The 23934-nt window shown below is 41.9% G+C and overlaps 1 protein-coding gene across 11 annotated transcripts; it reads left to right on the top strand.

Annotated features, from left to right (window-relative positions):
* The first annotated feature begins 9 nt into the window (after nucleotides 1–9).
* Nucleotides 10–22272, top strand: ZNF45 (zinc finger protein 45). Of its 11 annotated transcripts, none has more exons than XM_057493334.1 (9): nucleotides 10–118; nucleotides 711–872; nucleotides 2401–2482; nucleotides 5064–5198; nucleotides 10953–11025; nucleotides 12491–12534; nucleotides 14685–14811; nucleotides 16125–16220; nucleotides 18924–22272. In XM_057493334.1, the coding sequence occupies exons 6-9, from the start codon at nucleotides 12520–12522 to the stop codon at nucleotides 20750–20752; spliced, it is 2067 nt and encodes a 688-aa protein (XP_057349317.1). In that variant the 5' UTR covers nucleotides 10–118; nucleotides 711–872; nucleotides 2401–2482; nucleotides 5064–5198; nucleotides 10953–11025; nucleotides 12491–12519; the 3' UTR covers nucleotides 20753–22272. The 11 variants fall into 11 exon arrangements, with proteins under 11 accessions (XP_057349317.1, XP_036774128.2, XP_036774133.2 ...); XM_036918233.2 differs by having other exon boundaries at nucleotides 5019–5198; XM_036918238.2 differs by having other exon boundaries at nucleotides 5019–5198; nucleotides 10953–11079.
* The last annotated feature ends 1662 nt before the right edge of the window (nucleotides 22273–23934 follow it).

Below are 23934 nucleotides of genomic sequence, written 5' to 3'. Positions count from 1 at the left end.
CGGGGCAGCGGCTCCTGTTCCCCTCGGGGATGCTGGGAAATGTAGTCGGAGCTGCGGGCTGTCGGAGGCTCTTCCGCTGCAAGAGGTTAAGATCGCGGCCTTCGTTTAGCTCTGGAAGGTGAGTGTTCCCCGGAATCCCGCGACCTCTTTTAACTTTTTGACCTGGGCGTGGGCGTAGCAGGCCCGGCCCTCTGTCGCAGGGAAGAAAAGCCTCGGTCAGCCGCCGAGGGCGGGGTTGAGGGGCGGGGGCGGCCGCTTGCTTTCCCCCCGCAGGAGCCTCTGCCTCGGGCGGTTCGCGAGTCGCAGGCTTGGAGGCAGAGCGGTATCCACGGCTGGAGGGTCCGTGCTCTCCGCAGCCCAGCCCGCCTTACCCCCACACCTTCTACACTCTCTGTCACTTTCTGGCGGCAAAACACTGGGTGAGAACTTAAATCTTTCTGTGCCCCAGTTTCCTTTTCTGTAAAGGAATATTACGAGTACTGATACATTTGTTTTGAGAAGTCTTCAGGCGTGCGGCAAGGTATTAACTGTAATGTTAATGCTGCTATAGTAAATCCCCCGTACTCTGGAAGCTCCTCGAAGTGCCACCGGTTTTTTCTGATCCCTGCAGGAAAGAGGCTCTGCGACTGCTTTTGATCCGTTTTTAAAGGAGTGCATCACCCGCAGATACCGTGTTGTTTTTTTTTTTGTTTTTTGTGTTTTGTTTCTAGGACCACAGACAAGACCGTGGTATCTCCCAGCCTCCTCTGCTTCCCTTGCCCTGACTTCTGAAAGAGGGCTGCGGAACGGTGGCCGCAGTCCGGGCCTCCTGGCAGCAGAGCCCCACCCTGACCGGACTTAGCATTCGTCTACCTTTTCTGCTTCAAGTGGTAGTAGGTATTTTATTCGTTAGCAAATGTTTCTGCTACAAAGATGTCCAGTTATTGTTAAATAATTGGGAACTTGTTTAAATAATTGTGTAGAACCTATACAGGGTGTGAGTACTGGTGATAACAGTTAAACATTGAGTGCTTAGTGTCATTTTAAGGGCTTTGTAAAAATTACATCTAATCTTCACAAGGCCTTATGAAAAGAATAGTGCTATTATCTCCATTGTACAGATGAGACGGTGGAGACAGAAAGAGCATATGTTACTTATTTTACATCATACTTCTAGTAGGAGCAGTGGTATTTAAGTCCAGGCCTCATGTTCCTTATAATTTTGGATATCCTTGGTCCCACAATTTAAAAATCCTGAAATTGCAATTTAGGAAACAAAATACAAAAATAATGTATATAAATGTTCAACCGTAGGAAACTGGATGCAGAGGAGTCATTTAGGATTAAGTTTTATAGAGGATTTTGAAAGCAGGGTTAGTGAGTTTGGACTTACTTAAAAAATTTTGGATGCATTCTCAATTTTTTCAAACTATGAGTAGTTCATATTCTGATTATAGAAAAAATGTACACACTTTGTAGAGCATTCAGGAAATATATAAAGGAAAACATTTGGAATTACCCATGATACTAGAGTAGAAACAGTTTTTAACATTTTAATGCATTTCTGTTTAGCAGTTTTAAAATGTGTATCGATCTATGTTTTACAAAATCATTGCACTATTCAGTTACCCCTTAATGCTTTAGTGTAGAAATTTCCACACATCGCCAAAGTGCAATATAATGAACTTCTATGTAACAATCACTCTACTTCAATCCTTGCTACAATTTTGTGGCTTCTCCTCTCCCGCTGCACACGTTTTTTTCTCCTTGAGTATTTTAAAGCGAACCCAAATGTTGCATCAGTAGGACTTAAAAATTATCACACATTGTTTATATGTGAAGACCAATGGAGGGGAGATTGTAAGTTTGCTAGGACTACCATAACAAAATACCACACACTGGGTGGCTTACACCACAGACATTTATTTTCCCACAGTTCTGGAGCTGGAGCTCCTGAGATCTAGGTGTTGGCACGTTTGGTGTCTTCTGAGCCCTATTTGTCTTACAGATGGCTGTGTTCTCAGTCATCTTCCTCTGTGTGCATGCTTCTGCTGTCCCTTTGTGTGTCCCAAATACTTCCAACAAGGACACCAGTCAGATTGATTTAAGGGTCCCCCCTAATATCTTCATTGTAAGCTAGTCACCTCTCTAAATTCCATATCTCTGAATACAATCACGTTCTGAGGTCCTGGGGTTTAGGACTTCAACATGTGAGTTTTAGTGGGTTACATACAGTTCAGCCCATAATGGAAATATTGACAGATACGCTAAGGTTTTCACTCTTGGCAATTAGGAGATGTTACTTACATGAGAAAGTTAGGAGGAGTTGCAGTTAGAGAAAGATAATGTTGGATTTTCTTTGCTCCTTTGGAGTCGCTCTTGCCACCGGCGTATAATTCTTGGTTTCTTCTCTCCTCTAAGGCCGCACGGACCTCTGTTTCATGGACCTTGTCATATTCTTCTCAGAGTGCCCAGCACAAGGTCAGCAGAGAGGAGTAATTCAGTGAGTATGTATGATTCATGTAGCTGTTCAAAAGGGTGCTACAGCCTGGAACTAGAGAACAAAATAGAAAGATAGTCCATATTCCTCCTCTCTTCCCTTACTTTTGGTGGGCCGTGGAATACACCAACTTTTTCAGAGTATGCAGAAGTTGATGTACAATTATGCATAATATTGTCATGATCTATAACAAATTTCCTTAGAAACAAATCAATCGTGAATGTTCAATTTTTTGTTTATTGCATGGGATTCGTAAAGGGGATGAGAATAGCTTACACTGGGCACTTCTAATGACTCCGAGAACTACCAGTGCTTTACATGTACTAACTCATTTATTCGTCACTACGATGCTATTATTGTTACTTAAAAATGAAGAAACAGGCACAGACAATTGAATAAATGACAGTAAGGGGCAGAGCCAGGATCAAACCTCAGCAGCTAGTTGTGAAACCTAGCTCTAGCACCCTGTGACTGGATAACCTTGGGCAAGCTCTTTAACTTCTCGTGCCCCAATATCTTACCCGTCTAGTAGAGGCAGTATCAATATCTACTTCCAGAAGCTTTTGTGACAGTTAAAAGAGACAGGATATGTAAAGTGCTTGAAATAGTGCCAGGCACATAATAAATCCTCTTGTCTATTACAGACTAGAGTTGTCTTTGTCTGTTACAGATGCATATGCAACATGAAAGTGCAACAAATTATTAAAAGGGCAAAAGGCTATTTTAAGATACTCTTTTCGTCCCTACCTTCTGCTTTTGATACTTCAATTCCGTCATACAGTTGGACAAAAATGACTAGTTCCTATAATAACCATTGTTTAAACGTATAACACTAATTTGCTGTCTTTTGACCCTAAAGAGTTCATGCGGGGTGGGGGAGTGCAGGGAGGGGGAGATTATGATATGGTCTTTTGCTTTAAAAAGGTCTAAGTTTGCACTATCCGATGTGGTAGCCATTACCCAGTGTGACTGTTGAGCACTCGAAATGTGGGTAATGCTAATTGAGATGTGCCATAAGTTTAAGACACACAATGGATTTTAAAGACATAGTATTAAAAAAATGTAAAATAGCTCAATAATTTTAATTTCGCTTGCAAATTGAAGGAATTTGGATATATGGGTTAAGTAAAATATATTAATATTGTCTTGCCAGTGGATTTCAGCCCTGGATAAGTTCACTATGGATTCAGTGTGACCAAAGAAATGACAAGTAAAATGTTCTTGGGGTGAAAGGATTACACCCAACTTTATTTCCACGGTGGCAGGTCAATCACTAAAATCCCGTTTACTCAGAGCGAGTCTGCGTGTAGCAAGCCGGTCTCTGCCTCTGGGCCTCTCTACCTGCACAGCCCTCCTCTGGGCCCCTCTGTCCTCACAGCCATCCTCTGGGCCTCTGTCCTTGGCGCTGCCACCACTCCAGCCTCTGCTCTGCTCTCCTGCAGCCTTGCAGCCGTGCCGCCCTGTAGCCCAGAGCACTGGGCAGGGCTCTCTATATAGAGTCAGTAACGATGCATTGCCCCCACGTGTGTAGTGAGCTAGCCAACCAGGGCCAGGTGAGAATCTGCCCACAGGAATGTTCATTTTGTCCACACTCCACTCCTCCAGGATTCTCTCCTCTCAGTCTGTGTGCCTTCAATCCTCTGCAGTGGTCCCTGTGCCAGAAAGCTGGAACATTATAACCAAATTCCATAACAACAACAGAGGCTATGACAATATACAAATAACAAAAATTACAATAATTACTCTCGAGCCTGCGGAGATCCATTGCCACCAAGTGGTCATCCTGGCTGTATTCAAACCAGTTCTACTCAAATGAGTTAACCAAAAGGACCATGGGTGGGCCCTACAATACCCACCTTCAGCCTCTCCAGCTAAAAGTCTTGCAGACACACAGGCCGATCTTGTTGCTTTATCTCTGCCTTCTGCTTTGTCCTCAGCAGCCAGAGCTGCTGCTCCTGTCTCAATTGTTGCCACAGCTTCAGTCGTCCAATTTCCTTCTGTCTGCTTCTGCCTTTTCCTTCAATAAGCAGAGTGTATGTCCTTTTGTGCTTGAGCCTGAGGATAGAAGCAGAGCATGGAGCGCTCCACAACCTGAGGAGGGGGTGCACCTCTCCTGGAAGAACCTGTGGTTGCCAAGTCCCCTCTGGCTTTCCACTAGCTTTCAACCAGGGGTGGTCTTAACCGAGGAGGAGCTGATGCCTCTGACACAGGCAGGGCCTCCACCCCCACCTGTTCGTCAAACCGCCGCCCCTCCATTTCTGGGACTGACGGCTCCACTACATCCTTCTCTTGCCCCGTGGCACCTGGCAGCCTGTGTGCTGCTGCTTCTCGTGTGTTCCTTCTCGGGCCTCTTCCTGCCCCTGCCCCACAGCACCTGGCAGCCTGCACTCCCACACTGCTTTTTCTTGGACTGCTCCTTCTTGGGCCGCTGCTCCTTCTCGTGCTGTTTCCACTTGGTCTACCTTGACATCCTTTACTATTTCCATAGCACTTTGTAGTGACGCCATTTCAGTCAGCAACAAATTTTCTTTCTCTTGAGGTGGACCCCAGTCCTCCACCCCTTCACAGTACCACATGTCCACAGGGGGACCCTCGAATGTCTCCCCATCCATGGATGCAGCCTGCTGAAACACTCCTTCCATGATGGCAGCCTGTTCTCTGGTCACCAGTGAATCCTGCCAACTACGCCAATTGTCTTGCCAATGGATTTCAGCCCCAGGTAAGTTCACTATGGATTCAGCGTGATCAAAGAAATGACAGTAGAATGTTCTTGGGGTGAAAGGGTTATACCCAACTTTATTTCCATGGTGGCAGGTCAATTACTAAAATCCTGCATGCAGCAAGCTGGTTTCTGCCTCTGGGCCTCTCTACCCACACAGCCTTCCTCTGGGCCTCTTTTCTTGGCACCACCACCACTCCAGCCTCTGTTCTGCAGCCTTGCAGCCATGCCACCGTGTTGCCCAGAGCACTGGGCAGGGCTCCCTATATAGAGTCAGTAACGACACATTGCCCACATGTGTATAGTGAGCTAGCCACCCAGGGCCAGGTGAGAATCCTGGCCACAGGAACTCTCATTTTATCCACAATATTAAGCTCACTTGTTCCTTTTTACATTGTTTGATGTGGCTACTAGAAACATTCAAATTACACATGTAGCTTGCATTATGTTTCTGTTGGACAGCACTGGTCTAAATGGAAGCCTCCCTTTTCGCTCTGAGAATTTGTCTTCAGAGGCATTTACAAGTTATTCTTGCTTTTTAGACCTCCAAGGACACCTTACAATGGAGAGAAGCAGGGAGTTGGCAATCAAGAGGCCTGAGTGCCAGGCCTGGCCCTGCCCTTGGCTTCATGGGTGTCCTTGGGCAGTTCAGTTAACCCCTTGAGAGGCATAATGGTATAACATAGTGGTTCTGAAACTTTGGTCATCTCAGAATGACCTGGGGAACTTGGTAAAAAATATAAAGGCCATAAAGACCCAGGACTCTTACTGTATCAATGGGTCTAGGCTTCTGTGTTCTTTATTAGCTTCTGGGTGATTCTGATCCTGTCCTGGTCATCTATTCACCATGTTTAGGAAGAAGTCCCTGCCTTAAATAGTATGAGATGGCTCAAACCATGACACCTGATAACCGGGCCGGTGAGATGGGCAGCAGTTTATTAGTTACATACTAACGGCCTGGGGCAGGAGGATGCTACACACCATGCAGGTCCATAAGGGATTGCACTTGGAATAGAATGAACCAGCAGGGGCTGTGGTAGGTGAGCTTTATAGTAATAGGAGGGTTCGTACTATCTGTTGAAGTGACCTGACTGGGCAATGAAATCATAGCGTGGCATGGTGGTAGGGATGCAAAAATGAAGATGTTTAACAACCCACCTCCACCGACCTGATTTGATTAGTTATGGATAAGGCCTGACCTTTCTTTTTTTTTAAGTTTCCCTGTGAATTGATAATGTTCTGCTAGAGTTAAGAACCACTGTCCTAGTAGATAAGGCTCTGGGTGAAAATCTTGACTCTTACTGGCCACTGGTTAATCATGAACCAAATTACTTCTCTGTGCCTCAATTGTCCTCATTTGTAAAATGGGGATAATTATTATCTCAATCTCTAGAGTTGTTAGGACAATCAAGTGAGCTGCTGCATGTAAAGCGTTCCTGTAAATGCTGCGTTAGTAGGTGGTAAGCCAGCTGCTATGTCAGCTACCGTGATGATTATTGGGAGTATTTTACGAATAGCCCAGGTTTCCCTTGTGGGTAAAATTGGCTGTTTAAAGTTGATCTTGGTATACCTTCAGATCCTAACTTTGATTCTAATCCTATTCATTAGGATCAGAGAGAAGCTTGCAATTTGTGATAACCATCCTTAATTTTTTTGCCCTTAGGCCATAAGTGTACATAAGTTTGGGATTAGTAGAAAAGCTGAAGGTGAAGAACTCAAGTCCTTAGTCTGAAAATATCCAGAGGGCTGTTTTTGATTGATGCTACTCAAATTGTGATCCAGGGACCAACATCCTCAGCATCCCCTGGGATATTGTTAGAAACGTAGATTCTTAGTCCCCATAATTGTTCTTCTGATAGAGAATGTCTGTGAGTGAGACGTAAGCACTTGCACCTTCACAGCGCCCCTTAGTTGCTTCGTGGAACATTAAAATTTGAGAAGCACTGGTGGAGAGAACAGACTTATGGTGGTTTTTTTTTTTTTTTTTTTTTAATTATTATTTTTTATTGAAGGGTAGTTGACGCACAGTATTACATTACATTAGTTTCAAGTGTACAACACAGTGGTAGAACATTTATATACATAATTCTAGGTTCCAGCTATCACCCTACCAAGCTGTTACAATATCTTGACTATATTCCTTATGCTATACATTACATCCCGGTTACTTATTTATTTTACTATTGGAAGTCTGTCCTTTTTTTTTTTTTTTTTTTTTGTGAGGGCATCTCTCATATTTATTGATCAAATGGTTGTTAACGACAATAAAATTCTTATAGGGGAGTCAATGCTCAATGCACAATCATTAATCCACCCCAAGCCTAATTTTCGTCAGTCTCCCATCTTCTGAGGCATAACAAACAAGTTCTTACATGTAGAACAAATTCTTACATAATGAATAAGTTACATAGTGAACAGTACAAGGGCAGCCATCACAGAAACTTTCAGTTTTGCTCATGCATTATGAACTCTGAACAGTCGGTTCAAATATGAATACTCATTTGGTTTTTATACTTGATTTATATGTGGATACCACATTTCTCTCTTTATTATTATTATTTTTAATAAAATGCTGAAGTGGTAGGTAGATACAAGATAAAGGTAGAAAACATAGTTTAGTGTTGTAAGAGAGCAAATGTAGATGATCAGGTGTGTGCCTGTAGACTATGTGTTAATCCAAGCTAGACCAGGGCAATAAAACATCCACGTATGCAGAAGATTTCTCTCAGAACAGGGGGGGTGAGGTTCTAAGCCTCACCTCTGTTGATCCCCAATTTCTCACCTGATGGCCCCCCTGCGACTGTGCCTGTCTTAGGTTGTTCCTCCCTTGAGGAATCTTACCCGTCTCTGGCTTATGGTGGTTTTTTAACAAAAAATATTTTCTTTTCCCGGCTAAGTTACACATCCTTCAGATATTAGCTATCTGGATGGCTGTCTCTCCTGTGGTTTACGTCTCTGCTCTAATGTAAGAGACGCCTATATAGCAATCTGTAACAGCCCCTCCTTCCATCTCTTCTTATCCTGTTTACTCTGCTTATTTTTAGAAAGTATCTCTCACTATACTATTGGTTATTGCCCTCATGACCCCATTAGCTCTGTGACATCAAGGTCTTTGCCTGCTTCGTTCACCGCTGTGTCTTTCACATCTAGGACCCTTGGCCGGCACAGCATAGGCCCTCAGTAATTTTATGTTGAATCAATGATGCAGGTGATAAACAATGGGGCCCTGACCTGTATGATGCTGTTGATTCTGCAGATCTTTGTTGAGTTCACCCCACCCCTGGGTGCTTGTCACAACATACCAGGTGTTGGGGACGCAGCAGGAAACAAAAGTCCGTGCAGGACAGATGTGATGAATATAAATAGGCAAAATACCAAGCAGAATGTTAGAGAGTGATTCATGCTAAAGAGAAAAGAATCAAGCAGGGATTGGGAATAAGAAGTGTTGGTGTGTGATTGGCAGATAGAAATTCTCTCCTGCCCAGGGACGAACTAAGGAGGGACACGAATAAAGAAAGAAGTGATTCTTGGCGTAGCCCCCCATGAACAGTCTCTCTGGCCCCAGCCTTTCTCCTCTCCTCCTATTAGCTGGGAGAGTAATCTGTTTCCACCACAAAAAGAATCTCCTTATATTCTCCCTTCCTCAAGTCCTTGGCTGCTTCTCTGCTGACTGGCAGGTAAAACTGGGACTCACATCATCGTGGTTTGAATCCTGCCTTCTGCCCATCTTTTACTGCCTCTTGTTTGTATCCACTCATATCATGACATTTGTTCTCTTGTGGTTTTTCAGGGATTCTGCTTCTCTTTGGCTAACTCAGTCATCCTGCAGGACTCAGATAAGCCACGTTTATGTAGAACCCTCTCCAATCGAGTCTGGGCCTCGGGGACCATACCTGTGGTTTTTCAGGGATTCTGCTTCTCTTTGGCTAACTCAGTCATCCTGCAGGACTCAGATAAGCCACGTTTATGTAGAACCCTCTCCAATCGAGTCTGGGCCTCGGGGACCATACCTTGTGCTTCCAGAGGACCCTGTTCCCTGCTTGGTCACTTAGCAATGTGCAGTGTAAGTGCTGGTTTCCTAATCACTAGACTGTGAACAAGTGGAGGCTGGGTAATTGTAACTCTTTTATAGTAAGGTTTCCATGAGTGTTTATTGAATTAATGAAATCATTTATTTAGTGAAGAATTAACAAAAGCCTGCCCATTGCTAATTATGTAGGCAACGAGATAGTTGTTCTAAATATTTTGATGGACACATGCTGTGGATTTTGTTAACAGGAGTCCCTGTAGGCAGGCACGGTCTTTGAACAGCAGAAAGCACCTCTCTGAGATGTTTTTTGTTTTTTAATCCAGAGGCTCTTTTCCTTCCAAAGCTGACCTTGATCTTGAAAATACCATGAAAGACCTAGAGGAAAAGCTTAGAAATAAAACCCCCAGTCTCCAAATTCAACTGGGCTCAACTCAGCTTTAGAATTTCACAACTCAGACCTGAGACCAACTAGGCTGGTCTTTCCATGTGCCTGGGCCTGTCACCTGTGGGATGGTCATTCATCAGGACACTGACACTCACTGCAGAGTGTCTCCTGAGCAATTTTTCTGTTGTAGGCATTGTTTCAGGTGCTTGACATACAAAGCTGAGCGGGTATTCATCACAAGATTGGTTTACCAATTATGCACTGTGCCCCAGAAGTGATGGAAAGATCTCCTTGCAAAACACTCTTCCTGAGAAGTCATCCTTGGGCAAATAAAGAGTCTGAACAAAATGAATTACAAATTCTAAAAGGGTATTTCTTCCAAGGCTGGAAAGTTGTACATTACCCTGTTCCACACTAGGGTTCGTCTATCTGAAGTAGGAGGAATAACTAATAATAATTAACTAATAAGTAAGAAATTAGCCAGTAATTAATGAATAATTGTCTCTTAATCTGGGCATTTTACTCTTAATTTCCACCCTCCCCAGAATCTGAACCATACCCTGGGAACTACAAGGGGAACTTGCATTCAGGCTGTGGGTGCGGTTGGGCAGGTTGTTCACTGTGCAGGGGCTCTCGGCTGAAGCGGGGAGTGGTGTCTGGAATCCAGCCCACGCTCTGCTCATCCAGCTGTGTGCAGCTATAGCCACCTAAAGAAAGGGTTCCTTGACTATTTCATGCCAACATGGGTAACATCCCTTGAATGTTTAAGCTGCCAGATGCTGTTCCAAATGTTTTATGTATAGTCACTTAGACTGACTACCTATGAGTTGGTATTATTATTATTAGTCCCAATTTATAGATTAGACATTGAGACACAAAGTATTTACAAGTTGGAGATGGCAGCATTCAAATCCTGTGAAATCCTCATTCCAGAGCCTACACCCTTTACAACTCTGTTCTTTTCTCCCACAACTAGATCCTTTGGCTTCAGAGTCCTCTCCCTGTTTCTGTGTCTTACCCCTAGCTCTCCAGCTCTCATTTCTCTTTCTGTGAGACCTGAAATTCCCTTCTGCTTATTTTTGTCTTTGGAAGCAACAGAGAGACGAGATCTAGAATACTGGCTATGGTGGGAGACCTGGCTTCCGGTTCTACCCCTGCCTCTTAACCTCACCAAGCCTCGGCTTCCTCATCTGTTAAATGGGGGCAACAGTTAACATTGTCATTTATTGAGAGAGTCCTAAAATGCCAGGTTACAGTGCCAAGGGCAGGAATAAATTAGCTCATTTATGCTCCACAGTAATTCAGTGAGTAGCATTCTGTTCTTATGTCCTCATTGCAGTTGAAGACAGGCACAGAGGTGTAGGTGCCTGGACCAGAGTCACACGACCAGGACAGCAGCAGCTTCTTCACAGGTACGTGGAGGAATGAAACAATGCGTGCCAAGCCCTTGGCACGGTCCCTAACGGGTACTTAGACCTTAGTTAATGCTAAACATTGCCATTTTTGTTGTCTTGATCGTTACTGTCATTACTATAGCTTGTTAATTCAAGTAATATTTGCTTACAGTTAAATCTTGTGACTTGCAGAATCACAAAATTTTACTAATTTTTCTTCATCTTCATGTTAGAATCTTTTAAGCCCCTACTGGTAACAAAGTAAATCTGGCAAGTCCTAACATCTTTTTGTGTGTGTGTGTGTGAGGGCATCTCTCATATTTATTGATCAAATGGTTGTTAACAACAATAAAATGCTGTATAGGGGACTCAATGCACAATCATTAATCCACCCCAAGCCTAATTCTCAACAGTCTCCAATCTTCTGAAGCATAACGAACAAGTTCTTACATGGTGAGCAAGTCCTTACATAGTGAATAAGTTCTTACATGGTGAACAGTGCAAGGGCAGTCATATCACAGAAACTTTCGGTTTTGATCACGCATCATAAGTCCTTACATCTTTTAAAAAAAAAACTCATCCATGTAGTCAAATTCATAGAGAGAGAAAAGCAGATCAGTGGTTACCAAGGCCTGAAGGGAGGGGTAACAGGAGTTACTGTTTAAGAGTACAGAGTTGCAGTTTGGGATGGTGGGAAAGCTCTGGAGGTGGATGGTGGGGATGGTTGTACAACAGTATGAATGCTCTTAAGGAACTGTACACTTAAAATTTTTAAATGGTAAATATTATGTATATTACAGAAAAAAAGTCCATGTAGTCTTAAATATTGCAAAGACATCATATTAACTATGACAAATGAAGAAAGAGCAACAGATATTTCAGAGGTTAAAGGTGATTTTGGCAAGGCAGAACAACAGCCTGTAAAGGCTCCATTGATAGAAACTATTTATGAGGATAGGCTTTATGTTACTGCATATTGCCTGCTTTTCTGCAGCTACTAATAAGGTACCCTGAAGGTGTTTTATGTGCTTTCTGCCTTCTCATTGAATTCTTACAACAATCCTATGAGATAGGCGTTGGTAACCCCTCCGTTTTACAGATGGCAGAATTGAGGCACAGAGAGATGAATAATTTGTCCAAGATTTCACAGCCAACAAATAGCAGTGTTATGAACCTAGACATTTGGTGCCAGAAGTCACTCTTAACCTGGGTATTTCACTCAGTTTCCACCCTTCCTAGAATCAGAGTCGTAATCCTGAGAGCTACAAGGAGAACTTGTCCTCAGGCCGCGGTGTGTGGTTGGGTCGGTTGCTCACTGTGCAGCTGCACTGGTGAATTGTATCTGGAGTCCCGCGCACGCCTTGCTCATCAAAGCACCCCGAGGACGGGGTACTCTTGCTATTTCATGTAAAGCAGAATATGGGTTAGCGACAGCCTTGGCCTGAATTTGATGGCTTTTCTCCTTCCTTTTTGCCTTCCCAAGACGTGGCTCTTCCCTAGAAGGAGGACAAAATGACCAAGTTCAAGGTGAGTCAGGCTTGCCTTTCTAGATTTTAAATCGTAATTTTATATATCAGCATTATTCAGACACATCCTGTTTTTCTTTCTTCAAAAGGATTAAAGAGAACAGGAGGCATTTAAAAGAGTCATATGAACCAGAGGATCACTGCGTTTTAGTGGAGTTTAGTTTTCGTCATTTTATTTCATCACCTTTTATAGTTTCATGATTAAGAATAGAGCAGAAAAGTCAATAGCAGTTAAAAAAAGAAACTGCTGTTTTCCTGTTTTCCTTACAAAACAGCAGTTTTTGTTTTCCCATGAACTTTGCCTCATATGCATTCATGACTGTGTAGTTGTTATCATTGTATAGTTAAAATTCTCAAATTATGCCTTTTCTAATTAATATTGTATACCTCCCTACATTTTTAATGGCTACATCATATTCCCTTGAATTGAGTACTGTGTGTGTGTGTGTGTCTGTCTCTCTCATAACTTTTCTCCATTCATGGACAGTTAGGTAGTTGAGGATTTTTACTATTTTAAAGAACAATGGAAGCTGTTTTCCTAATATAACCATTTCCTCAAAAAGGAATTTGGAAGAGTTTGACAGTTTCTTTTTAATGTTTTAGGAACTCTAAATTGAAAAGGCATATTTGATATGCAGTACCTCAGGTATTTTGCATGTAGAATTTTCAAATATGGCACAGTGTAACAGGATATAACTGACGCTTCACACCGAGACAATATTATCAGCTATTTTCACATAAATAAGCTGGATTCTTTCTTACCTGTATCTGAGCCATATGATGTGCATATTTTATTTACTGATTTGTATTTTTATTTATATATTAATTTATTTTATCATAGTAATAATGTACTTAATTTTAAAGTCCAAGAGGACTTGTCAGGTGCTTTTCTTACTGCATTTAGTCTCAGATCAACATTATGAGGAAGTACTTGGTCTCATCAGCATTTTAAGTACAAAGAAACGGGATTATAGAATTTTAGAAAGCTGCCTAAGCTCACACAGGAAACCAGAGGTCCAGCTGACCCAAAGATAGTCCCAGGATTTTTACTCGGATAAAGAGAGAGAGAGGCAAGGGAAAAGAATTCTCCAGTCAGGGCGTGGGCCCTTCTGCGAGGTGCCTTGTCCTGGTGGGTGGAAGACACCGCAGGTAATACTGCTGTAAATAGGCTGTGATAAACAGCCTTCATTGTAAAGTTAAGACCGTGCCGTACAACAGTGATTCTCAGTCATGGGCTATTTTGCCCCCAGGCAACATCTGGAACACGTTTTGGCATCACAGCTTGAAGGATGTTACTGGTGTCTAGGGCGTGGAAGCCAAGGAAGCTGCTAAACGTCTTCTAATGCACAAGACAGCGCCCCCTCCCCGCATGACAAGCAGTCATCTGGCTTAAAATTTCAGTAGTGTCGAACTGTGCATAGCTGTTCACAAAGCTGTGCAAGAACAGAGCAAAATGTGGGTGAAAATATTTGTAATATGTATGCTTAAAAAAGTGCTTAAAAAATTTAAAGTTATAAGATAAAAACCTCAACTGAGTGTGAACAAAGAGCATTAACAGGTAAGACACCAAATTGAGAATAAAGATAGCCAGCAAATATATGAAATTAGGACAGCTCACTCATTACTAAAGAAGTACAAAAACCAAAATAAGTTGTTTTTTTGACTGATCAGATTGCCTCAGATTTAAAAACATCAGTCATATTCATGTCGTGTATGGTGTGGAGAATCCGGGAATACTGCCCTTCTTGTGGGGGAAGGACAAATAGGAGAAGGTGAAAAAGAAAACCTGCCAGTTGTACATAATAATCTTGAAATTGCATATTCCTTGACATTGCAATTTTCACTTATCCTAAGAAAATAATTAGATGGAGGCTAATGTCATGTAAAAAGTTCTGTTTGGCATTTATTCTGAAAATAAAAAATCTAAAACATGATATCTGAGGTACTGTATATCAAATGTGCCTCTTCAACTTAGAGTTCCCAAATACATTAAATATTATTTGGAATATCTAACTGTATTATAGTAAGTTTAACTGTGGTCTCTTAGAGTCTGGAACCACTTCCTACACATCCTTTCTAGTTTTCTCTGCTATCTTTCTTCCAATGAACCTTTGTTGCAAGATTTCGGTGGAGTGTGTTTGGTGTTAACAGGAGGCAGTGACGTTCAAGGACGTGGCTGTGGTCTTCAGCGAGGAGGAGCTGGGGCTGCTGGGCTCCGCCCAGAGGCAGCTATACCGAGACGTGATGCTGGAGAACTTCAGGAACGTGGTCTCTGTGGGTGAGGACAGGCACCATCTCTGACTGAGCCTTCTGTGGTGTTTGTATGTCCCTGGATGTATGGGCTTTCAGAATTCTTGTACTGGCTTCCCATTTTCTCATCAGCATAAGACACAGAGATGGCATGTTTCTGGTCTTTCTCCCCCAGCTAAAGTGTGTGTTATGTAAATGTAGAGCATGATGCTCTACATTTTTGGTCTTTCTCAAATTGGTTGTCTCCAATTAGTGGGTCATGACACACTTTAGGAACTTGTACCAGCATTTTTTAATGAAATGAAATAAGGTAGAAAATATCAGTGACTTTGGTAATAACTGCACATTGTAGGAAAAACTAAGGCCTGTGGCCAAGAATAGAGTGAGAAATGTTGGAGAGGTGGAGAGGGTGTGATGAAAATAGACCTTTTTTCCCAGTAATTTATACTTATGTCTACTGCAATGGCTGTGCTTAACTCCTTTCAGGTTCCCAGTGTTTGGGGGTGGCAGGGGAGGCTCTTGCCCCACACACATCACCAAGCAATTCGGGAACACCAGCAGGGTGTCTGAGAACTCAATTCTGATGCTATCTGCCCGGAGACAGCACCAGATTCCCCAGGTTAAGGGCCCCGTCCTACAAGACTGCAAGCCCCAGGCAGTTACCTGTGCTTCTGACCTACCAGCTGCAGATTGGGGGTCTAACAACCACCCTCTTTGGTTCAATTAATTTGCTAGGGCGGCTCACAGAACTCAGGAAAACACATTTACCAGTTTAATAAAAGATACCATAAGGGATGTAAGTTCACAGCCAGATGAAGAGAGACATAGGGCAAGGTCCCACGTAAAGGAACTTCTGTTGTCATGGAGCTTGGGGCCTGGCTTGGTGACACGTGGAGGTGTTCTGGTTCCCCAAGTGTAGGAGCTCTTCTCTGGGGTTTTTGTGAGGGCTTCATTGCAGTCATGCTTGATTAAACTATTGGCGATTGGCTGATTCAGCCTCCAGCCCCCACCCTTGGGTGGAGGTCCAAAAGTCTCATTAACATGACAGTTTTACCTTTAAGACTGCAGTGTTTTTGGGAACAGTGGGTGAAGATCAAATATACCTGGGAAATAATATATCTCATCATATGATTGACCAAATATATATTTCTTATGACTCATTATACACAGCTTCATACCCTGAGTTTTTGCATAAAATGTATTTCTTTCAATGTGTCATAACAGAAAGTTTTGAAAACACAAATTTTGATGTCCTGAAGATGATACAGTGAGAACCACGGTTTTCAGTAATGCTGGCCTCTGATGTATTTATTTTAAATGCTGGTCCTTGCTTTTTCACAGGGCAGCAGTCCTTCACACTGGATGTCATACCCCAGCTGGAGAGAGAAGAAAAGCTTAGGATGATAAAGACAGCAACCCGGAGCCGTAGGTTCTCAGGTGAGAGTGGTGTGCCTCTGAGTCTGTGCTGCTTCCTGTTACCTCAGCAGCTCTGACGAGAAGCTTCTAAATTTACTTCAGATTCCATGTAGCTCCTGGGGAAAGTGGTGTTCCTGGCCCAGGGCGAATAAAAGTGTGACCGAAGTTTGTCTAAGGAAAGGCGAGATTGGGAGAAGCCTATTTATTGCTCATGATGAGGCCCAGCTCCGTTCTTCCCCCCTGGCCACCACCCTCCCTCACCGTCTCTCCTGTCCCTGTGCATGCTCAACTCCTTGCCCGCCTCTTCTGGGAGGAACTCTGTTGACAGATCTCTGGTGACTGACAGGCACCAGACCAATTATGCAACAGAGGGGAGGAGAGAACAGCCTCTCTCCACCCCTTGTCCCCAGAGGCTTTGGAAAGAAACACCTATTGATATGTAAAGGCACTAAGGCCAGGCAAGAGGTTCTGGAAATATCGCAGTATTACCCCATATTCTGTAAAATGCAAGTACTTAAAATGGCTTATCAAGTCCCACCATCTTTTCCTCTTCCCCCATCCCTCTGTAAACGTAACCTGTCACCCTCCCCATGTTGGTCTGTTCCATCCAATTTAGCCTCTCAGCTATGCCAAGCACACCCCTGCCTTGTCACCCTCCTCTGTTCTTTCTCATAAGTGCCCTTGCACTCTGTCACCCCCCTGGCCCCTTCCTTACTTCACATAAGCCTCTCCTCAAACCATAGCATCATCAGAAAGGCTTCCTGTACCCACTGTCCCTAAGACCTTCCTCCTCCACTCTCCTTGCCCTTGTCTTGTCTTCTGCTATGTCTAAGCATTGATTACCACTTACCATATTAACACACATTTTAATCTTTATTCCCTCTGGAATACAATCTTCAGGTTAGGAGAAATTCTATTTTCTTTATAGCCTCATCTTCAGTGTATAGAAAAGCATGTTACCTGTTTTTTAAGTTATGCATGTATGTGTTTCTGTATGTGTATATGTGAGTGTGTGTGTAGTTTTAACAAGCATTTTATACAGAGAAACCTTTGTGTACAAAGCACCACTATTTTTCTTTTCTGTTAAAGCTTGTCATAGGCTTCTAAATTTACTTCAGACTCACTGAGTCTTTAGCCTTAAGCTAAAAAACAATGATGTGGTTCATAGAGGAAAATATTTGTATCCACATACAGATACAGATATAGAAACTCTGATCACATCAGTCAGAGACATTATTCCTGAGGCTCTAAATATTGACTCCCACTTGGGAAAGGAAGAATTTTACACACATAGGAAGAGAGTGCAAAAACTTTAGAAGCAATCGATCTGTAGGTCCCATGACCATTTTTCTACATTAAGCTTTTTTATCCTTGTCAAGTGATTCATGCCGTGATTTTGTGATCAGCATGATTTTCCCATCAGCGACATCCACATAATTTAGCCCTGCTCTGGTGAAGCCTTTAAACTTCCCAGCAAATGCTGTTACTAATCCCTTTCCTATTATGTGTAACTTAACTTGAATCTTTTACCCTTATAGCATGGCTCAAACTCTCACAAGAGAACTCAAACTGGGATTTATTTATCCATTCAACATATATTTATTGAACACTGTATCAGACAGTGCTTTGGGAGTGGTGAAATAACAATATAAAATGCTCATGCTCACGGATCTTGCATTCAAGTGGGAGAAGATATCAAACAAAAAAGATACAGGACATATACGGTATGTCAGTAATATGTGCTGTGCAAAAACAAAACGGAGTAGGGAGGGTGGAGTTTTCAGGAATGTAGAGTGGATGGGGAGAATTTACTGTTTGAAATTGAACAGTAAAAAAGGCCTTACCGATAAGGTTTTAGAGACCTGAAAAGAAGTGAGTAGAAGCTATATGGCTAATTGGTGGAACAGAGTTCTAGAAGGACCTAACTCTTCCTATACAACATTGACTTTGAGAATCTGTACTGTGCCCTGTTTATTTCCTCCTCACAAGTTCTTGCTCTGTTGTGAAAGACCAGCCTCTAATTTTTTCATTCTTCTTTCCCCTAGGGTTACAGAAACTTTATTGCTATGAGGTTCTAGAATAGTGTATGTTAGGGCTGTAAGCCTCCTTCCCCCTGAAGGATATTTCCCAGCAGGAGGTGAAGGACCACTCTATGCTTATAGTCTAAACTTCAAGCACTTAGATGATAAGATATTTCCTCCCAAATGTGTCTTACAATCAATCCAGTGCCTCAAAGGCTCCAAACAGGGAGTAAACTTCCAGTAAAATAAAACAAAGGTTTTCAACATTGCCTGGGAACATCTTTGATAATCTGTCCATAAGACATTTTGAGTATTTTGATCTGATGTACATGCAGTAGGCAGAATTATGTGGCAGCTATTTATCAGACACCAGTTGCAGCAAAGAAGACAAGGCTTTTAGTAAGGTGCAGCTTTGTAAACATTTCCTAGGAATTATTTTTCTTGCTCTGCTGCCACCAGATTTCTAACTTGTGTCTCACTTATGAAACTTAAATGGATCTTGTTAACAAGTAGTTAATGGGAGCCTGGTGGACCACTGCCTGGTTTCTGTAGACATATAAATCAGAGTACATGATACATGATGATAAAAATAGAACCTTCTCCTTGTTCAATAAAGTCTTAGGGTGTGGGCCTAAGTTTGTAACTGACATCTCTGAATAAAGTGTCCACATACTCCTTCTCTAAATTCTCTTTATCTTTTTAGGAGACAAGAATCTAAATGACATGGAGACTCTTCAAGAAGTTCCATTAAGGTACCTGCCACATGAAGAGCTTTTCTGCTCACAAATCTGGCAACAGGTTACAAAGGAGTTAACCAGGTGTCAAGATTCCATGGTAAATACTCAAGGGACTGGATCTCAGTGGGAAAAACAAGGTGATGCCTTCTATAAAGATGAGGAGTTTGATAAAGGCTTTAACCAGAGTTCACATCTTCAAGTTCACCACAGAAACCACAGTGGAGAAAAACCCTACAAAGGGGAAGATTATGAGAAAGTTTTCATTCGGGGCTTTCATCTTCAAATTAAGCAGACAGCCCATGTAGGAGAGAAGCCCTATAAATGTGAAAAATGTAAAAACACCTTCCGTCGGCTTTCAAGTCTTCAAGCCCATCAGAGAATCCACAGTAGAGAGAAATCTCACAAATATACTACATCATGTAAAGGTTTCAATCAAAGGTCATTTCTTCATCATCCTCAGAGACTCCCCACTGGAGAGAATCCACACAGATATGAGGAGTGTGGAAGGAATATTGGGAAAAGCTCACATTGTCAAGCTCCTCTGATAGTCCACACATTAGAGAAACCGTATAAATGTGGGGAGTGTGGACTGAGCTTCAGTCAGAGCGCATATCTTCAAGTCCATCAGAGAGTCCACATGGGAAAGAAACGTTACAAATGTGAAGAGTGTGGGAAGGGCTTCAGTTGGCGTTCACGACTACAGGCTCATCAGCGAATCCACACTGGAGAGAAACCATACAAATGTGATGCATGTGGCAAGGGCTTTAGTTATAGCTCACACCTTAACATTCATTGTAGAATCCACACAGGAGAAAAACCTTATAAATGTGAGGAGTGTGGGAAAGGCTTCAGTGTGGGCTCACACCTTCAAGCCCATCAGATAAGCCACACTGGAGAGAAACCATACAAATGTGAGGAGTGCGGGAAGGGCTTCTGCAGGGCCTCAAATCTTCTGGACCATCAGAGAGGTCATACTGGTGAGAAACCATATCAGTGTGATGCATGTGGGAAAGGCTTCAGTCGTAGCTCAGATTTTAACATTCATTTCAGAGTCCATACAGGAGAGAAGCCCTATAAATGTGAGGAGTGTGGGAAGGGCTTCAGTCAGGCCTCAAATCTTCTGGCCCATCAGAGAGGCCACACTGGGGAAAAGCCATACAAATGCAGTACTTGTGGGAAGGGCTTCAGCCGGAGTTCAGATCTTAATGTTCATTGTAGAATCCACACCGGAGAGAAACCCTATAAATGTGAGAAGTGTGGTAAGGCCTTCAGCCAGTTTTCAAGCCTTCAAGTCCATCAAAGAGTCCACACTGGAGAGAAACCATATCAGTGTGTGGAGTGTGGGAAGGGCTTCAGTGTGGGTTCACAACTTCAAGCCCATCAGAGGTGCCACACTGGGGAGAAACCTTACCAATGTGAGGAGTGTGGAAAGGGATTCTGTCGGGCCTCAAATTTTCTGGCTCATCGAGGAGTCCACACAGGCGAGAAACCATACCGATGTGATGTGTGTGGTAAGCGCTTCAGACAGAGATCGTACCTTCAAGCCCACCAGAGGGTCCACACTGGAGAGAAACCATATAAATGTGAGGAATGTGGTAAGGTCTTCAGTTGGAGCTCATACCTTCAAGCTCATCAGAGAGTCCACACTGGAGAAAAGCCATACAAATGTGAGGAGTGTGGGAAGGGCTTCAGTTGGAGCTCAAGTCTTGTAATTCATCAGCGAGTCCATGCTGATGATGAGGGTGATAAGGACTTTCCCTCCTCAGAGAATTCATATAGGAAAGAAGCTCTATAAAATTTTATGTTCTAATACTTAAAATGGGTGCTGAAATAGTCCAATTATCGGACCTGTTATAGAAGACAAAATACTTGTTTCATAAAAGAGTAAGTGAAAGCTTGGCATTTGACATGGTTGGGTGGCCACACAGCAGAGAAACCTTGTGAGTGGACACATAAGGATTTGATTCAGAACCTTGATGTTTAGCAGACACACAGAAGAGAGGCTTAGGAAGGACGGGTGCGATCTGGAGTTAACCAGAAATACTAAGATGGAAATGTCAGAATCTGTTCCATTAGAAGATAAGCTCCAAGAGGGTAGGGATTTTGCTGACTGCCAAATCTACTCCGTTCGGTGCCTAACACCTTGTAGGTGTTCAGTAATGGTAAATGAGTAAATGGGAGAAGATCATTTGATATTTGTATTCAGTTTATCTCAAATTTCTATAAAATGTATTTAGAAGAGGAATTCTGCCAGGCTCAGAGGACATTTAAATTAGACACACGAGCTCATTTTCCCAACCCTGAAGGTCCTGTGAACTACTACTTATCAACCCTTAGTGGGTCCAGAAATCAATTCAGTGGGTTGTGACCAGCACTCCCATAAACTGTTGTATGCTAACAATACTTTATTGAGGTATAATTTATATGCAATAACATGGCTAAAGATCAAGTTTACAGCTTCATGAATTTTGACAAATGTATACGCTTGTGTAATTATCAGCAAGATGAATGTATACAGTATTTCTGTTAAACCAGAATGTTTCCTTGTGTACATTTCCAGTCATTCCCACCTCCAGGGGCAAAAAGTATTAGATGTCTATACCACATATCAGAGGTTTGTTCTTGAGCCTTGTATGGGTTCAGTATGTACTCATGTCTGGATCCTTTGGATCAAATATGTGATCATGAGTAGATTCAGAGGGCACTTGACAGAATTCAATATCCATTCATGATAATTTCTCAGTGAAATAAAAGGTCTATGGAAATTCTACAATTCTAACATTCTTATATTATTATTAAGGAATTTACATACAGTAAAATCGACTCTAGTGTGTCAGTGTTGTGGCAAATGCTCACTATTATATTAGCACCATCACAATGAAAGCATTTCGGAATCCAGCACCCCTTGCCCTGAATTTCCTTGGTACTCTGTAGTCAGCCCTTCTCCCTATCACCCCTCACCTCTGACAACCACTGACCTGTTTTCTGTCTGTACAGTTTACCTTTTTCGGAATGTCCTATAAATGGAATCATACAATAATGTAAACTTTAGGGTCCAGCTTCTTTCACTTAATGCCTCTAAAATTAATTTCTTTCACTTAAATTAATGCTCTGAGATTCATCAAATGATATGTGTATCGGTAGTTGTTCCATTTGTTGCTGATTGTATGGATGGGCCATGTTATTTATCCTTTTATGACTTGAAGGATATTTGGGCTCCCAGTTTTTCATGAATATGGAGAAAGCAGCTATAAATATTTCCATACAAGTTTGTGTGTCAACACAAATTTTAATAAATATGAGTGGGATTGCTGCGTTGTATAGTAAAAATATGCTTAACTTTGTGAAAAGCTGAAAAATGTTTCTAAATTGGGTATGCTATTTTGCATTCTGACTGTCAATGCACATCAGGTTTTATTATTATTATTTTGGCATTTCAGTAGGTTTTTAGTGGTATCTCGCTTTGGTTTTAATTTACGTTTCCCTAATGATTGTGGGAGCATCCTTATATAGGAATGCTTGCTATCCATATATATTTTCTTTAGTGAACTGTTTTCTTGTTTTTGGCTTTTGAGAGTTTATATGTTCTGGATGAATGTCCTTAGTTATGTGTTTTGCAGATATTTTATCCCTATGGGTGGTTTATGTTTTTTTTTTTTTTAAATAATTATTTTTTATTGAAGGGTAGTTGACGCACAGTATTACATTACATTAGTTTCAAGTGTACAACACAATGGTAGAACATTTATATACATAATTCTAGGTTCCAGCTATCACCCTACCAAGCTGTTACAATATCTTGACTATATTCCTTATGCTATACATTACATCCCGGTTACTTATTTATTTTACCATTGGAAGTCTGTCCTTTTTTTTTTTTTTTTTTTTTGTGAGGGCATCTCTCATATTTATTGATCAAATGGTTGTTAACGACAATAAAATTCTGTATAGGGGAGTCAATGCTCAATGCACAATCATTAATCCACCCCAAGCCTAATTTTCGTCAGTCTCCAATCTTCTGAGGCATAACAAACAAGTTCTTACATGGAGAACAAATTCTTACATAATGAATAAGTTACATAGTGAACAGTACAAGGGCAGTCATCACAGAAACTTTCGGTTTTGCTCATGCATTATGAACTCTGAATAGTCGGTTCAAATATGAATACTCATTTGGTTTTTATACTTGATTTATATGTGGATACCACATTTCTCTTTATTATTATGATTTTTAATAAAATGCTGAAGTGGTAGGTAGATACAAGATAAAGGTAGAAAACATAGTTTAGTGTTGTAAGAGAGCAAATGTAGATGATCAGGTGTGTGCCTGTAGACTATGTGTTAATCCAAGCTAGACCAGGGCAATAAAACATCCACGTATGCAGAAGATTTCTCTCAGAACAGGGGGGGTGAGGTTCTAAGCCTCACCTCTGTTGATCCCCAATTTCTCACCTGATGGCCCCCCTGCAACTGTGCCTGTCTTAGGTTGTTCCTCCCTTGAGGAATCTTACCCGTCTCTGGCTAACCAGTCATCTTCCGGAGCCATACAGGGAAATGTGAAGTTGGTAAGTGAGAGGGAAGCCTTATTGTTTGAAAAGGTTAGCTTTTTACTTCTTTGCATATTTATGCCCTGTGGCTTCTATGCCCAGCATTTGTCTTGAGGTATCTTTACCACTTGGAAGAATTATGATACTCAGTAAATTTGATTTAGGAAGGAAGAAGAAAAGCTATAGAAGTAGCAGGCGGAAGAAAACATGGGAAGATTGATTATTTCTTTGACATATCTTCTTGTAGAGTAACTTCAGCATGTACAGGTTTTAAGCTACTACTTAAATTGCGCACACACATTAACATAATAGTATAGTTACATAACCAAAGCATATCTGTAATTACCAGCCATCTCCAGTGAAACCAAGAAAACCAGTTAGGCACCTTAGGCATTTGTGAAAACTTATCTATGACATGGTGGATATTGTC

This window comes from Manis pentadactyla, chromosome 15 (genome assembly GCF_030020395.1).
Source record: "Manis pentadactyla isolate mManPen7 chromosome 15, mManPen7.hap1, whole genome shotgun sequence".
NCBI classification, from domain to species: Eukaryota; Metazoa; Chordata; class Mammalia; order Pholidota; family Manidae; genus Manis; species Manis pentadactyla.
Note: the sequence above shows the minus strand (reverse complement) of the source record. Positions and strands in the feature narration are given on the sequence as shown.

What these genes read in the sequence shown, in the direction of transcription:
- ZNF45 (XM_036918231.2), top strand. An exon ending in CAGGAACGTGGTCTCTGTGG is followed by an intron (nt 14,812 to 16,124) that starts GTGAGGACAGGC and finishes GCTTTTTCACAG; the next exon opens with GGCAGCAGTCCTTCACACTG. An exon ending in CCGGAGCCGTAGGTTCTCAG is followed by an intron (nt 16,221 to 18,923) that starts GTGAGAGTGGTG and finishes TTATCTTTTTAG; the next exon opens with GAGACAAGAATCTAAATGAC.